Below are 15,149 nucleotides of genomic sequence, written 5' to 3' on the forward strand. Positions count from 1 at the left end.
GTGGTGTGTCTAATAGAGATCTAACAGCAAAAGAAAAAAGAAACAGTGGAAGTGCCTACCAAGCAAGCTGCAAATTAAACTGAAAGAAAAACTGTCTACTGCATAAAAGCGATTAGAATTCATGTCTCTGTGAGTTTATTTCAGTAACAATCAACGCAAATACATATTGGCAATAACACAGATACCACAAAAAATTTCAGTTGACTTGATTTCTTTTGGAGCAGTGATTATTTCATCTGATTTATGTATCTGCAACATCAGTATTATTGTAAACTTAATGGGGTAATCATATTTGTGCAAAGATCTGTAATGCTGTTAAGGAATGATTTTGAGGAAATTTGTTGATATTATTTCCAGTATACAATGAATTTTTGATGTAATTACATGATTAATTTTGAAAGGAAGTGATATGTCAACTATACCCTTGTTTTTGTATTTATAATCAGTCTTCAAAAGGTATTCATGAGAATAGTTCTTATACAATGTGATTACTGTAAGCTGAGAAATAGTGTATTGAAAGGATCAGTGAAAGAGTGGAATTTTCCTTGTTTTGTTATTATCAAAACTCAATCTCTTGTGATCTTTATCTTAATGTATATTTTATCTTAAAATAACAAACTACTGATACACGGATGCACGTACATACATTTATAAAGAGACAGGCAGGCATTAAATTACCTGTGGTAAACTGCTCTCACTCAATAGATTCATACAGTAATTAGTTTCTTATAGACTATGATGCCTCCCTTAAAATTAATTTGCCTAGCACATGTGCTTTTGTTATGCATTCACCTAAAACAAGCTCAGGTAAGAGACAAATCATGTCTAAGTGCTCTTAATTTTGTAACAAGTAGGTTAAAATTGGAAAAAATGTACTTCATATCTATTTTGTATATTATTTTCTGTAATCAACATTTTTTGGTTCAGAAGCGAACCTTTAGAATAATATATGTTATTGAGTGAAGCTGTTGTTCTTATTGTTGAAAATTTTGTTTATTGCCTACAACTTTTTCATAATAAATCTTATTTTTATGTTAGGGTGCAGGAAGTTACAAAACAATTGACACACCACTGGGCTCTCTAAGAGGTCAGCAGTTAACCACTACAGCTGGAAACACTGTTTATTTCTTCAGAGGAATTCCATATGCTGAACCTCCAGTTGGGTCTCTGCGTTTTCAGGTGAGAAAAAGACTAGTACTGCAAATGAAAAAATTTATACATTTGTAAATATGTATTTAAAGGTAATGATCAATGGTAGAAGCATAAAACTATTTTCAGATTCAGTAGCTGGTATCAAAAGACAAAGCCTCAAGTATATACAACATTTAAAACTGTTACATCAAAAGAACCAAGACTGAATATCAAAATTGTTAGTCCTTCTGATGGAAGTTTTATTTTGCTTATGATCCAAAATATTGTTTCTATTAACCAAGCATTCAGTTAACAGAAATGCCTCTTTGATAACATCATCATTTAATTTTGCTATTTATTATGTTATTGTCATAATTTCTTTTGCAATTTAGTTTCATTTTTTTCCTTAGTTTACATATACTACTTTTGTTACATTCTGGACTTTCCATTCTTTGATTTTATTCTTCTGTCTTCCTTGCATCTGCATATTGCTGGCATTTGATAGTGACTCAAGTGAATAATATTTAAAACACATACCATGCATAAGTATTCGTAATGGGCTACTTTCATTTATGTGTCATATAATTAAAAGGAGCCAAATAATAAAATATATGACTGTGAATCCAATGCTCTCTCTTGTACTTTGTAGGAATAGATTGAAGACATTTGCATTTCATTACTGATATCCTATCTTTGTCGTACAGAAAATGCATAATTTTTGTATTTTGTAGTATCCTCAACATAACAGAAGCAGTTCAAAGTAATTATTTTAAATATTTAACACTTAGAAAGCTTTTGGGCCCAGAAAATCAGCCGTTTATGTCATTATTTGAAATTTTACTGGCTGATCTGTGTTGGAGATATCTTAAAGGGCAATACCAATTTGTATCTATGTACAAAAATAATGAAGAGGATCAATAAGATGATACAATACAATACACACTAAAAAGACCAAGCTTCAAGTTTTGTTTCTCATCACTATCATATTTCTGCACTATATTGCAAATTTTACAATACTGATGAGAGAAAATATAACTATCTTTTTAAAAAATGTGCAAGGTAGGTTTTTGAACAATTTCACACATAATTTGCCTATGCATGGAAAAGTCTGAAACACTCTGGCATGAAGAGAAATATGTTGCAGTTAGGGTAATATCAGCTTGTTTAATAATTTCAATTACGTGATTTTGACAGTAATACCATCATACAAACCTACTGCTGATAGTTGCACTAAGAACAAGTTTTGAGCCATTGTTGTGCCTTTTCTATAAGAGTTCTTCATCAATTTCTTCAGACTTTCTCATTCAGATATTTCTCCCTCCAGTCCAGAGTCATAAATTGTTTCATCTAGTTTCCAACCCTTTTCACTCTCTAAACAAATGTGACATATTTGTCACAGAATTACAGAAAATATCAAAAGTTAATGGCTACTTGCATGAAACTCATGACAATGCAAACGCACAATGGCTCAGTTAGTTGTGACAGCAACTCTTAAACTCACTACTGTTTCTTTTGAAATAATTCTGTAAACTGACGACAGAGATCTGCACCAGTCAAGGGACAGGTAGATAGATGTACATACATTGTTCACATATGAAATAAGTCCAGTTTTTGAGCTTAGTTGACTGACTCATCATAAACCATTGCAGCCCAAAATATACTCATGTATGGACCGGTCGCAGCAGTATCACGGCCCAAGTTGTGTGCAGGCTTTGTCATCAAAGTGTTAGAGTGAGGTACCTAAACAGATACCATCATAAAATAATCTTACTGATATCTTGTCTACAACATGGAACTTGTATATACTATCCACAGTAGCTAAAATGATGTGAGAGCAGAAGAGGCTGTGTTTTGTGCTATTGTTTAACACATCCCAGGTACACTTCTTTTAAACATATCCATATGGTCTGTTTCCAGTGCCACAGTAAACAGTAAATGTGGTATCTGTGCATGTTCAGAATCCAGAATAAATTGAACAGATCTTACATACTGAAGGATATGATTCCAAAAAAAGGCAGCAGATATCCAACATTGTCCACAAGAAAATGTATGTTGATGCCAGTAGAATTGTTTTGCAGTTTGCTTCAAATGCCAGTTCTCTGAATGTTCTCTTAATGAACTTCAGAATCCTCAAAATAAACAACTACAATGTGTATTAGAGATAAAAAAAGACCCACTGTGACACTTGCTAAGGAAAGAGGTGGAGTGGAAATAGTATTTGGCACAACAAGAACATACTAAATAAGAGAATGTCTCAAAACACCTCCAGTGCTTCATTATTATGATGTACATGAAGATGAGAAATTGTCAGTTGATCCCAGCAAATGAGTTATAGTAGCTGTCCTATTTTAAAGTGAACAACCAGTTGCATATGCTACAAACTCATAGTCACCAGCACAATAGTTCCATCCACAAATAGAAAGAGGTCACAGCAGTTAAATATACAGTCAAAAAATTTCATGAAGATAATTATGGCAAAAAATTGATCACAAAGGACCGGAGTCAATTTTAAAAATAATCATTGAGAGGTGCACCTGCAGGACTAATTATTGATATTTGGCCATACACTCATAAAGTAATTCATACTAAAGCATCAAAACATACAAATACCTGATATTCTAAGTAGAGTCTGCAAGGAACAAGAAGATAAAGCAGAAATGGAGGAACTGGAAGTACTGATGGTTTCATCTGACAGTGGAGAATTCCTGATTTAAATGAAGGAAGCTACATTAAAGGATAAAAATATTAGTTACCTGACCATATGTAATGCAAGGATTTCCAAATACAATTAAGGAATTTCCACAAGAACTGTCATATTTTTGGACCTTTAAAGAAATGATTAGCTATGCTGAAGGAATTTCCTTCAAAGGATAAAATATAATTATGCCAGCACAATTAACTGGAAGGACAGTGAAATCAATCCATGAAAGACACCTTGCCATAGAATATTGTTGCAAGAGAGCTGTAGAATATGTGTACTGGAGAAATATGAAACAAGACATTAAGAAATACATATCAAGATGTAACATACGAGGTGTGGCTAGAAAAAAACTGGTCTAGTACTGGTGAAACAATAAAACGAATGCAATAAGGCTGAGAGTCGCTTGGCCTGTCACGTGACTCTCGCTCCACCTACTGCTCGAGTTTCATCTGCCTCCTGCACTCAGTCTGCCCGTGGCGTCTGTTTTAAGTAGTTGACGTTTCGTCAGTGCATCGGAAAATGTTGAGTGTACAGAAAGAACAGCGTGTTAACATCAAATTTTGTTTCAAACTAGGAAAATCTGCAAGTGAAACGTTTGTAATGTTACAACAAGTGTACGGCAATGATTGTTTATCGCAAACACAAGTGTTTGAGTGGTTTAAACGATTTAAAGATGGCCGTGTAGACACCAGTGATGACACTCGCACTGGCAGACCATTGTCAGCAAAAACTGATGCAAACATTGAAAAAATAGGTAAACTTGTTCGACAAGATGCCGTTTAACAATCAGAGCAGTGTCTGAGTTAACAGGAGTTGACAAGGAAAGTGTTAGGCAGATTCTTCATGAAAGTTTCAACATGAACAAAGTGTGTTCAAAAATGGTTCCAAAGTGTCTCACAATTGAACAGAAGGAACACCGAAGAATGATTTGTTCTGACATCCTGGAAAACATTGAAAGTGATCCCACCTTCTTACAAAATGTTATTACTTGCGATGAATCGTGGTTTTTTACTTACGATCCCAAAACTAAACGCCAATCGATGCATTGGAAAACTCCTGGTTCTCCACGACAAAAAAAAGCACGAATGTCAAAATCGAAATTCAAGGCAATGATGATTGTTTTTTTTGACATCAAAGGGATTGTGCACATTGATTGGGTACCAGAGGGACAAACAGTGAATCAGCATTACTACATTAGCGTCCTGGCTACCCTACGTGAGCAAGTACGGAGAAAACGGAACAATTTGTGGAGAAAAAAGTCATGGATCCTTCACCAAGACAATGCCCCAGCTCACAGTGCATTGTCAGTGAAGACGTTTTTGGCAAAACACAACATTCCCATCTTAGATCATCCACCCTACTCACCTGATTTGGCCCCCTGTGACTTTTTTCTTTTCCCTAAAGTCAAGTCAGCTTTGAAAGGAACTAGATTTGAGACTGTTGAAGCAGTAAAAGAAAAAGCGACGGAAGTAATGTATGGACTTACTGAAAATGATCTGCAGCATTGCTATGAACAGTGGAAAATTCGTATGGAGCGGTGTAGAGACCGAGGAGGAGAGTACATTGAAGGAGATAACATGAAATTGTAAATAATTGTAAATAAATGTTTTTTCCAGCATCAGTCCGTTTTTTTTCTAGCCGCACCTCGTATGTCAACAGCTTTCAAGAAATGAGATAAATGAACCAATTATAGTAAAATCAATACTAAGTGGTGGCTAGAGCAAATGGATGTGAAAGTTAAGGAAATGTGCAAGCTTTCAGAGCCAGTGACTCCTTATTCTGAAAGAAGGGTTGAGGGGGAAGGTAGAGTATTGAGGGTTACAATTCAAGCACAACCTCTATTTTATTTTGTTTTTTTCAGTGTGTTCCTTTTTCCCTTTCCCATGGCAACTCTGTGCTATTATCTTTTATTCTGTTGTTGATATGAGGTTGCCAACTGTTATGGTTTCTTGTGCTTGTTTAGAAGTGAATAGCTGTTAACTGTAGTTCATAAAATAAATCATTATTATCACTCATAAACTGATAATTCATGTGCCTGAGGAATGCCCACAGCTCTTTAGATTAATCAGGTTATGGGCCCAGAGGTGCATTGATCTACAGGACACATAATTTGCTTATATAGTACAAGGGATGTGATCTCAATATTGATCATGGTTGTTGAGGCAGGGGAATATAAAATTCCGCTGTTTGTGGAATCAGTTTTAGTAACTGGAAATTTCAAAATGAGGTATTATTAAATGAGATCTATGTGTTGGAATTTATTTGAATGAAGTATTCAGAAATTGTCATATTTGAAGATAATTGTATGGCAGAAGTACAAGCAAAGGAAGTTGCACAATTGCATCCTCAGGGTCTTTCGTGGTGGAAAGACTGGATAAAATCCTCTCAGTTTTCAAGCTGCATCAATTCCAATAAAATTCTTGAGCTTTCAACAGCTAGCTTCACTGTCATTGTCAGGAGTAAAAGTGCTGACTGCCGTGAATGGCACTATTTCCCATGTATATACCTATGATTACACCCACTGGCACCAATCAGAGAGGGACAAAATGATGTGTGCGCGGAAGGCGAATTGAGCAGCTCATAGCTTATTAGAAGATGACGCATAGCAGTCACAATCTGACACAGGCCATAGTCAGGAAGACAGGGAAGTTATTAAAGGAATCTGGTTTACCAGATGAAGTGGTGAAGAAATTGATGCTTCACACTGCGAGACCTTCCAGGCTTTATGGACAGCCAAAGATATATAAGGAACTTGTTCCTCTTATACCCATTGTTAGTGCAATCAACTCGCCTGCCTGTAGACTGGCAAAACATGTTACAGGATTATTAGAGCCAAAGCTGGATCATTGTGAACACCATGTTGTAAACTCACAGCCATTTGTTGAAATGCTCAAGACAAGGAAAATAGGTCAAATCAATGTAATGGTTAGTCTGGACGTGGGGTCACTTTTAATGAGGATGCCAGTACAAGATATACTGGATATACTGGATATTTTGGCTAAACAGTTTCCACTTGGAATTCTCAAGTTGTTATCATGTTCTAGCAACAATGTACTTCTTGTACCATGATGAATATTATGAAATGATGGGTGGCACAGCAATGGGCTCACCACTGTTTCCTGCAGTCACGAATTTCTTCGTGGAGCACTTTGAGGAAAAGACTCTGAACTACAGGGTGCTGTGTCCATCTTGCATCCTCAGGTACATTGATGACACCTTCCTGATGTGGCCTCATGGTGAAAATACAATGCAGCAGTTCATGGTCACATGAACGTGTCAATCCCAACATTAAATTTACCGTCTAGATGGAGAAGGATTCTTTGATGTTTTAGTTGAGTGGAAGGAAGGAGGCTGGTTTGGTCATTCAGTCTACAGGAAACTGGCACACACTGATTGATATTTAAATGCCGATAGTTTTCATCACTCTGTACACAAGAAAGCGGTTCTGAACATGTTAATGCCCAGAGCCAAAGTTATTTATGATGACGACCACCTACAGTCTGAATTGGAGCAACTGAGGCATATGTTCAGGGAGAATGGCTACAGCAAAAGAGACACTGCAAATGCTGTTGGGTGTACCAAAGAAAGACGTCTTGTGAATCGGCAGAAGAAGTTGAGCTGATGGCTTTCCTGCCATACTGTGGGGCAGAGCAGCAAGGTAGGATGTCTACTGCAGAGACATGGACTGAGACCAGCGGTCTGGCCCACCCCCAAGATATGAGATACGTTGTGCCCTGTTAAAGATGACATAGCTCTTCATGTATCCAGTATGTGTTGTCCCTTGCGAGTGCAGCAGCATCTATATAGGCCAGACAATTCCCACAACTGCAGAGCATTTTACCAAGCACAAGAGACATATTAAGCAAAGAGAGATTGACACAACAGCCATAGCTGAGCATTGCCTTGAAAACAGACACAAGATACAGTTTGAGAACACAAAGACTGATGGCTCATGTGTCAACATACTGAGACTCAGTTATAAAAGAGGTGGCTGAGATTAGAATGAACAGCAACAATTTCAACAGAGACCAGGGCTACTCACTGGGTGTATTGTGGGGCAGGCTTTGGATATTGAAAGGAAGCAACGGTGGATGTTTAACGTTTATAAGGAGGCGGGAGCAGCAGTTTCATACATGGCACTGGCCTGTTATGCCATCTGACGTCACACGGTCCTGTGGCAGGCTGGAGCTGTTATGAGATGCCCAACTCATCTTTCACACACATGTCATTTTGGCCCTCTCTGATTGGCACCAGTGGACGTAATCATATTTATATAAGCATGAAATGGTGCCAGTTCTGGCAGTCAATAGTTTTACTCCTGATGATAATGGTGTATCTAGCCACCGAAAGCTCAAGAATTTTTTTGGAACTGAGATGGCTTGAAAATGAAGATGATTTTATCCAAGATGCACAATTAGCAACTTTGAAGAAATGTGACAGCAAATAAAAATCACAAATTGTACAGAGAATTACAGATACTTATCTGGAGTATGCCAAAGAGAAAGCTACCCCATTTGATATGTGGTCAGTGTTAAGCAATGTTTTCAAGCAAAGGGGAATGGCAAACCAGTTGTTAATTTGGCAAATTTTACTAATGATGAAATTTGACGCAACAAAAAACTTGATTATTGGTTATTTTCTGCAAAATCACAAATTGATTTGAGAACTATGATTGTCTGACACAAAAGTAGAAGAAGCTGATGTTGTTTGACATCTTTTGTTGACAATACCTCCAGATTATGATAATCTTGTCACAGTACTAGAAAGACTGTGATCAGATACATTAACTCTAGATTTCATCACAAACCAGCTTTTGCATGAAGGGACGAGGAGGTAAGTTGCTGTCAGGAAAGACCACATTAAATCATTGACAGTTTTCTTGTCACAGCCAGGACAGAAATTTAAGTCTGGTAAGTATGGTAAAGTATTAAATCAGATAGCAGACGTACTTATCATTTAGTTTTTCCTTGTTATAATTATAGTTTGAAAGGATATAAAATGTCAGGTTGTTGAAAGCCAAAGAAAAATGAAGCACAGAAACTGAAAAAAACTCTGCAGGGGCAACCTCTGATAATCAAGATGGGAAAGAGAATAATTACTGTTTCCTCACAGCTAGTTGTAAAAATTCATCAAAATTTAGTGGAATTAAATGGTATTCAGATTCTGGAGCTATAAATAATTTAATAAATAATAACATACAATTGAAATGTGTGAAAATGTTTCCATAATCAATTAAAATCAATGTTGTGAAGTTTGCAGCATTTTATATGGGCTGTGATAAATGCATTGTTGAAACTGAAGTTATGAGTTATGTAAAAAAGCCAGAAAATTCTAATTTTGAATATAGATATTTTCTCAGTTGCAGACCTCAGCTATAACCTGTTGTCAGCATGTAAACTAGAACTGAAAGGTTTACAGGTAGTTTTTGAGAACTATGTATGAGCCAAACACATACACACTAAATTTTATATGCAAGGGACTTCAATGTCATGTAGCCTCAGCAATAGAGACTATTGAACTATGGTGTGAAGAGTTGTCTTATCTGAGTTACGTAAGTTTTCATAGGTTACAGATGCAAGTTGATGGAATGAATTTCAAACATGACTAGTCAGTTTATGATTTTTATTATACATATATTGATGGGGAACAGATGTCATATCCCCATAAAACATGAAGAGCAAAAACAACCAGACCACTAGAACCTATTTATAATGATCTAGATGGATCAGTTACTCCAAACTCATATGAAAATAAAATGTATGTTTTAACTTTTATTGATTATTTTACTACTTTTTCTTGTGTCTATCTGCTAGAAACATAGTCAGAAGTGTCGTATTTTTCAAAATTCTTGAAGCAATGTCTACATCTCATTTTAATTTGAAAATTAATCATTTTCACTGTGGTTATGGGTGATAGTTTCTCAAATTAGCTGTAGACTTTCTGTTAAATTTTGAGCATTCAATTTGAGTTAACTATGTGATATATACCATAGCACAATGGAGTTTCTGAACATCTAAATAGGACTATTTTGGACAAAGCATGTTGTATGCCTTTCAAATCAAAACTCGACATGAGTTTCTGGACAGAAGAAATGTTGGCCACAGTTTATATTACAAATAGGAGTCCAACTAAAGCCTTGGTAGGAAAACTATTAGCAGAATGAAATTTTCACTCTGCAGTGGAGTGTGGGCTGATATGAAACTTTCCTGGCAGATTAAAACTGTGTGCCGGACTGAGACTTCAACTCGGGACCTTTGCGTTTCTTGGGCAAGTGCTCTACCAACTGAGCAACCCAAGCATGACTCACAACTTGTCCCCACAGCTTTAATTCTGCCAGTATCTCATCTCCTATCTTCCAAACTTCACAGAAGCTCTCCTGCATACCTTGCAGAACTAGCACAACAGGAAGAAAGGATATTGTGGAGACATGGCTTAGCCACAGCCTGGGGGATGTTTCCAGAGTGAAATATTTACTCTACAGAAGAGTGTGCGCTGATATGAAAGTTAAGGAAATGTGCAAGTTTTTGGAGCCAATGGCTCCTTCTTTTGGCAGAATGGTTGAGGGGGAAGGAAGAGGGATGAAGGTAAAGGGCTGGTGTGGGTCAGGGGAGACTTACTGGACAGTATGAGAAGAAAGGACTGATTGTTGTGGACTGTACTGGATAACACTGAAAACCTTTAAGTTCACAGGTTTTCAAATCTCATCCAGTGCAGTATTTCAGTTGTTTATTGTGTATTCAGTTTGATAACAGGTGATAGAAAATATGTTGGTGACTCTGTCTGATTTAATAAACTAGCACAGTGTCATCCATGATTATCTGATAATAATAAAATCTTATGCCTTGTGCCTGTACACCTTCCAACACTTTCAACTTTCTAGCAACTATCACTACTTATTTTACAGGAGATGCAGTTCTAACTATTTATTAACATTTCAAGAGCACTTTATTTACTTTTGGAGTTTCCATAATTCATCACAGATAACACTTATAGCAGTTAGCAGTGATTGTGCCCTAAATTTACACTTCCATCACACTTTTTTTCCCCCATAATCTGTATACTGTTTTTGTACACACAACATTTGTCCACTTAGCCAAAGAAGTTATTTTCGTGAGTGCATTTCATTATATCTCACTTCAACATTATCTAACATTTTTCTAATTTTACTAATATTTGCTTTGAGTGCACTTATCATAAGCTGAAAACTAGAAACAAGTTTATTTAGCTTTGATACTTCACCTTTACTTTTACATCCACCTGCTTCTTATCAGCTGAATTTGTCTTTTTTTTTTTTTTTTTTTTTTTTTTTTTTTTTTTTTTTTTTTTTTTTTTTTTGTTTTTTTTTGTTTTTGGGTGATACATTATAAACTTTCACATTGGTTCTCAGCTTGGTTCATCTACATCCATACTTCGCAAGCAACCTGACGGTGTATGGCGGAAGGTACTTTGAGTACATCTATCGGTTCTCCCTTCTATTCCAGTCTCGTATTGTTCGTGTAAAGAAAGATTGTCAGTATGCCTCTGTGTAGGCTCTAATCTCTCTGATTTTATCCTCAAGGTCTCTTTGCGAGACATACATAGGAGGAAGCAATACTCTGGTTGACTCTCCTCGGTGAAGGTATGTTCTCGAAACTTCAACAAAAGCCTATACCAAGCTACTGAGCATCTCTCTTGCAGAGTCTTCCACTGAAGTTTATCTGTCATCTCCGTAATGCTTTCATGATTACTAAATGATCCTGTAATGAAGTGCGCTGCTCTCCATTGGATCTTCTCTATCTCTTCTATCAACCCTATCTGGTACGGATCCCACACCAGTGAGCAGTATTCAAGCAGTGGGCAAACAAGTGTACTGTATCCTACTTCCTTTGTTTTCGGACTGCATTTCCTTAGAATTCTTCCAATGAATTTCAGTCTGGCATTTGCTTTACCAACGATTAATTTTATATGGTCATTCCATTTTAAATCACTCCTAAAACCTACTCCCAGATAATTTATGGAATTAACTGCTTCCAGTTGCTGACCTGCTATATTGTAGCTAAATGATAAAGGATCTTTCTTTATATGTATTTGCAGCACATTACACTTATCTACATTGAGATTCAACTGCACCATGCGTCAATTCATTGCAGATCCTCCTGCATTTCAGTACAATTTTTCATTGTTACAATCTCTCGATATACTACAGCGTTACCCACAAAAGCCTCAGTGAACTTCTGATGTTATCCTCAAGGTCATTTATATATATTGTGAAGAGCAATGGTCCTACAGCACTCCCCTGCAGCACACCTGAAATCACTCTTACTTCAGAAGACTTCTCTCCATTGAGAATGACGTGCTGCGTTCTATTATCTATGAACTCTTCAATCCAATCACACAATTGGTCTGATAGTCAATATGCTCTTACTTTGCTCATCAAACGACTGTGGGGAACTGTATCAAATGCCTTGCAGAAGTCAAGAAACATGGCATCTACCTGGGAACCTGTGTCTGTGGCCCTCTGAGTCTCGTGGATGAATAGCATGAGCTGGGTTTCACACAATCGTCTTTTTTGAAACCCATTCTGAGTCCTACAGAGTAGATTTCTAGTCTCCAGGGAAGTCATTATACTCAAACATAATATGTGTTCCAAAATTCTACAACTGATCGACGTTAGAGATATAGGTCTATAGTTCTGCACGTCTGTTCGACATCCCTTCTTGATAACGGGGATGACCTGTGCCCTTTTCCAATCCTTTGGAATGCTATGCTTTTCTAGAGACCTATGGTACACCTCTCCAAGAAGGGGACGGGGGGAGGGGGGGTGTGGGGGGGGGGGGGCAAGTTCCTTAATGTACTCTGTGTAAAATCGAACTGGTATCCCACCAGGTCCAGCATCCTTTCCTCTTTAGAATGATTTTAATTGTTTTTCTATCCCTCTGTCATCTATTTAGATATCTACCATTTTGTCATCTGTGTGACAATATAGAGAAGGAACTACAGTGAAGTCTTCCTCTGTGAAACAGCTTTGGAAAAAGACATTTAGTAATTCGGCCTTTAGTCTCTGTTTCAGGACCAATTTGGTCACAGAGTGTCTGGACATTTTGTTTTGATCCACCTTCCGCTTTGATATAAGACCAAAGTTTCTTAGGATTTTCTGCCAAGTCAGTACATAGAACTTTACTTTCAAATTTGTTGAACGCCTCTCACACAGCCCTCCTCACACTACATTTTGCATCATGTAATTTTTGTTTGTCTGTAAGGCTTTGGCTATGTTTATGTTTGTTGAGAAGTTCCCTTTGCTTCTGTAGCAGTTTTCTAACTTGGTTGTTGTACCATGGTGGCTCTTTTCAATCTCTTATGATCTTGCTTGGCGCATACTCATCTAATGCATATTGTACAATGGTTTTGAACTTTGTCTACTGATCCTCAACACTATCTGTACTTGAGATTCCTGTTAATATGATCTATTTCTGTTTAATAGCAAGAACAATTTCGTGAACTTAACTTCCTAAAGTGACATAGCAATGTCAAGAGTGATATGTCGTGCCATTTCTTTATAGGCTGTGAAAAGATCCAGGATTTAATTTTTAACGGTGGCACACAGACTAATGACTGTGATCTGTATGTCACCATCACTTGTCCCATGTCTGAACAAATACTGCTGATAAAAATTTGTTTCACTGAGTAGACTCAAAATTACTATCTTTGGATGCAAAAGGAATACACCATCATCCTACAAAGTGTAACCTACTTGTTCTGACCCAAGCATAATGAAATGGAAAGTTCAGAATGGAATTACAACAATATGAAAAGGATAGATTGTTACTCACTACATAGAGGAGACATTGAGTTGCAGACAGAAAAGTCCTTCTTCCAAAATAGAAAACACACATTCACACAAACACAAATCACACCGTCAGGCCACTGTCTTCAGGTGCTGGGACTTCACTCACAATAAAACACAGCAAGGAAGAACAGGAAAAGGCTGGTTACTGAGTAATGTAATGTGTTAGACTAAACAAACAAAGGAAAACAGCAGTGGGCTGTGGGATGGAAGGAAAGCCATTTGGCAAAAATCAAACTGTGGAAAGTCAAGGGTGGAATGAGAACAATATCAAAAGAATATTCAAATAAATTACAAGAATGCAGCCAGGTGACTTAGCCAACAACTGTCAATATTTTGACAGGACACACCCTGCCATTTTCAAGACATAACTGCAACAAGGAAGTGCTGTGCAAGGGCATTTAAAAGTCCAGCTTTCAGAGAAACTCTGAAGCTTCAAGAGTTTCGCTGAAAACCAATATTTTAAGTTTCCTTGCAGAACACTTTCTTGCTAAAATTTTGCCTTGAAAATGGCAGGATGTGCTTCTGTCAAAATATTGGTAGTTGTTGACAATGTCATCAACTGCATTCCTGTAAGTTATTTGAACATTACTGAAATGTTTTGACATGAACGAATGTAACCAAGTTAAGACAACAATGTATATGCCAGAAGAAACTAAGGTCTCACATGAAAAGAATAGATTGCTACTCACCACATAAGTCACAGACAGGTACAATGAAAAATACTGCTAACATTTAAGGTTTCAGATAAAAAAGATGAAACAATGGAAACTCTAGGTAGGAATATCAACAATGTGGGTCCAAGCTGCCTGAGATGGCAGTTGTATATGCATGAGGTGTGCTTGCTTGTGTGAATGAATGGTGTGTGTATCTCTTTCTTTTTCTGACAAAGGCTATGGCCAAAAGTTAATCTATAAGTGCCTTTTTTAACTGTCCTGCCTGCAACTTAACATTTCGTCTTTATGGCTAGTTGCAGTCTATCTTTTCCTACATTGTAGACAAAAAAGAACTCCTTCTGAAATAGAAAACACACACACATTCACACAAGCACAACTCGTTCACTTAGCTCTATCAGTATTTCATTCCAACAAAATAAAATATTTATTTAGCACACTGAGCAAAATAATTTAACAAAGCAGGACAAATTGTATTTTTCTGTGTATCTCATTATAATCTTTCATTCACTGTAACCAACTGCAAAACAGCTTGTTTAGATTTTTGGGTTTTGTGTTAAATTCAGATACATCTTGTCAATCAGATACTTCATGGTCAAACGACAGCTCACTTTCAGTTTTTAGCAGACACATGTACATTGTAGCAGACACATGTACATTGTATTTGGGAACTGTCTAAGCATTCATCTCAGTGAAGACTATTTCACAATTGACTTTACAAATATCAGTATTTCCCAAAGGTGTTACGTTGAAGAAAGATGTTACATATCAGAGAGTTTTAAAACTGTTACATGTTTATCTCTCAACACAATTGATTTAC

General features: G+C 36.8%; 1 protein-coding gene across 1 annotated transcript in view; it reads left to right on the top strand.

Moving 5' to 3' along the window:
- The first annotated feature begins 659 nt into the window (after nt 1-659).
- Nucleotides 660-15,149, top strand: part of LOC124595696 (esterase FE4-like) — a 71,976-nt gene continuing 57,486 nt past the window's right edge. The window contains exons 1-2 of the mRNA XM_047134554.1: nt 660-807; nt 1,039-1,179. Of these exons, the coding sequence (XP_046990510.1) occupies nt 736-807; nt 1,039-1,179 (213 nt within the window). The 5' untranslated portion in view covers nt 660-735. The remainder of the gene's footprint in view (nt 808-1,038; nt 1,180-15,149) is intronic.

This window comes from Schistocerca americana, chromosome 2 (assembly GCF_021461395.2).
Source record: "Schistocerca americana isolate TAMUIC-IGC-003095 chromosome 2, iqSchAmer2.1, whole genome shotgun sequence".
Taxonomy (NCBI): domain Eukaryota; kingdom Metazoa; phylum Arthropoda; class Insecta; order Orthoptera; family Acrididae; genus Schistocerca; species Schistocerca americana.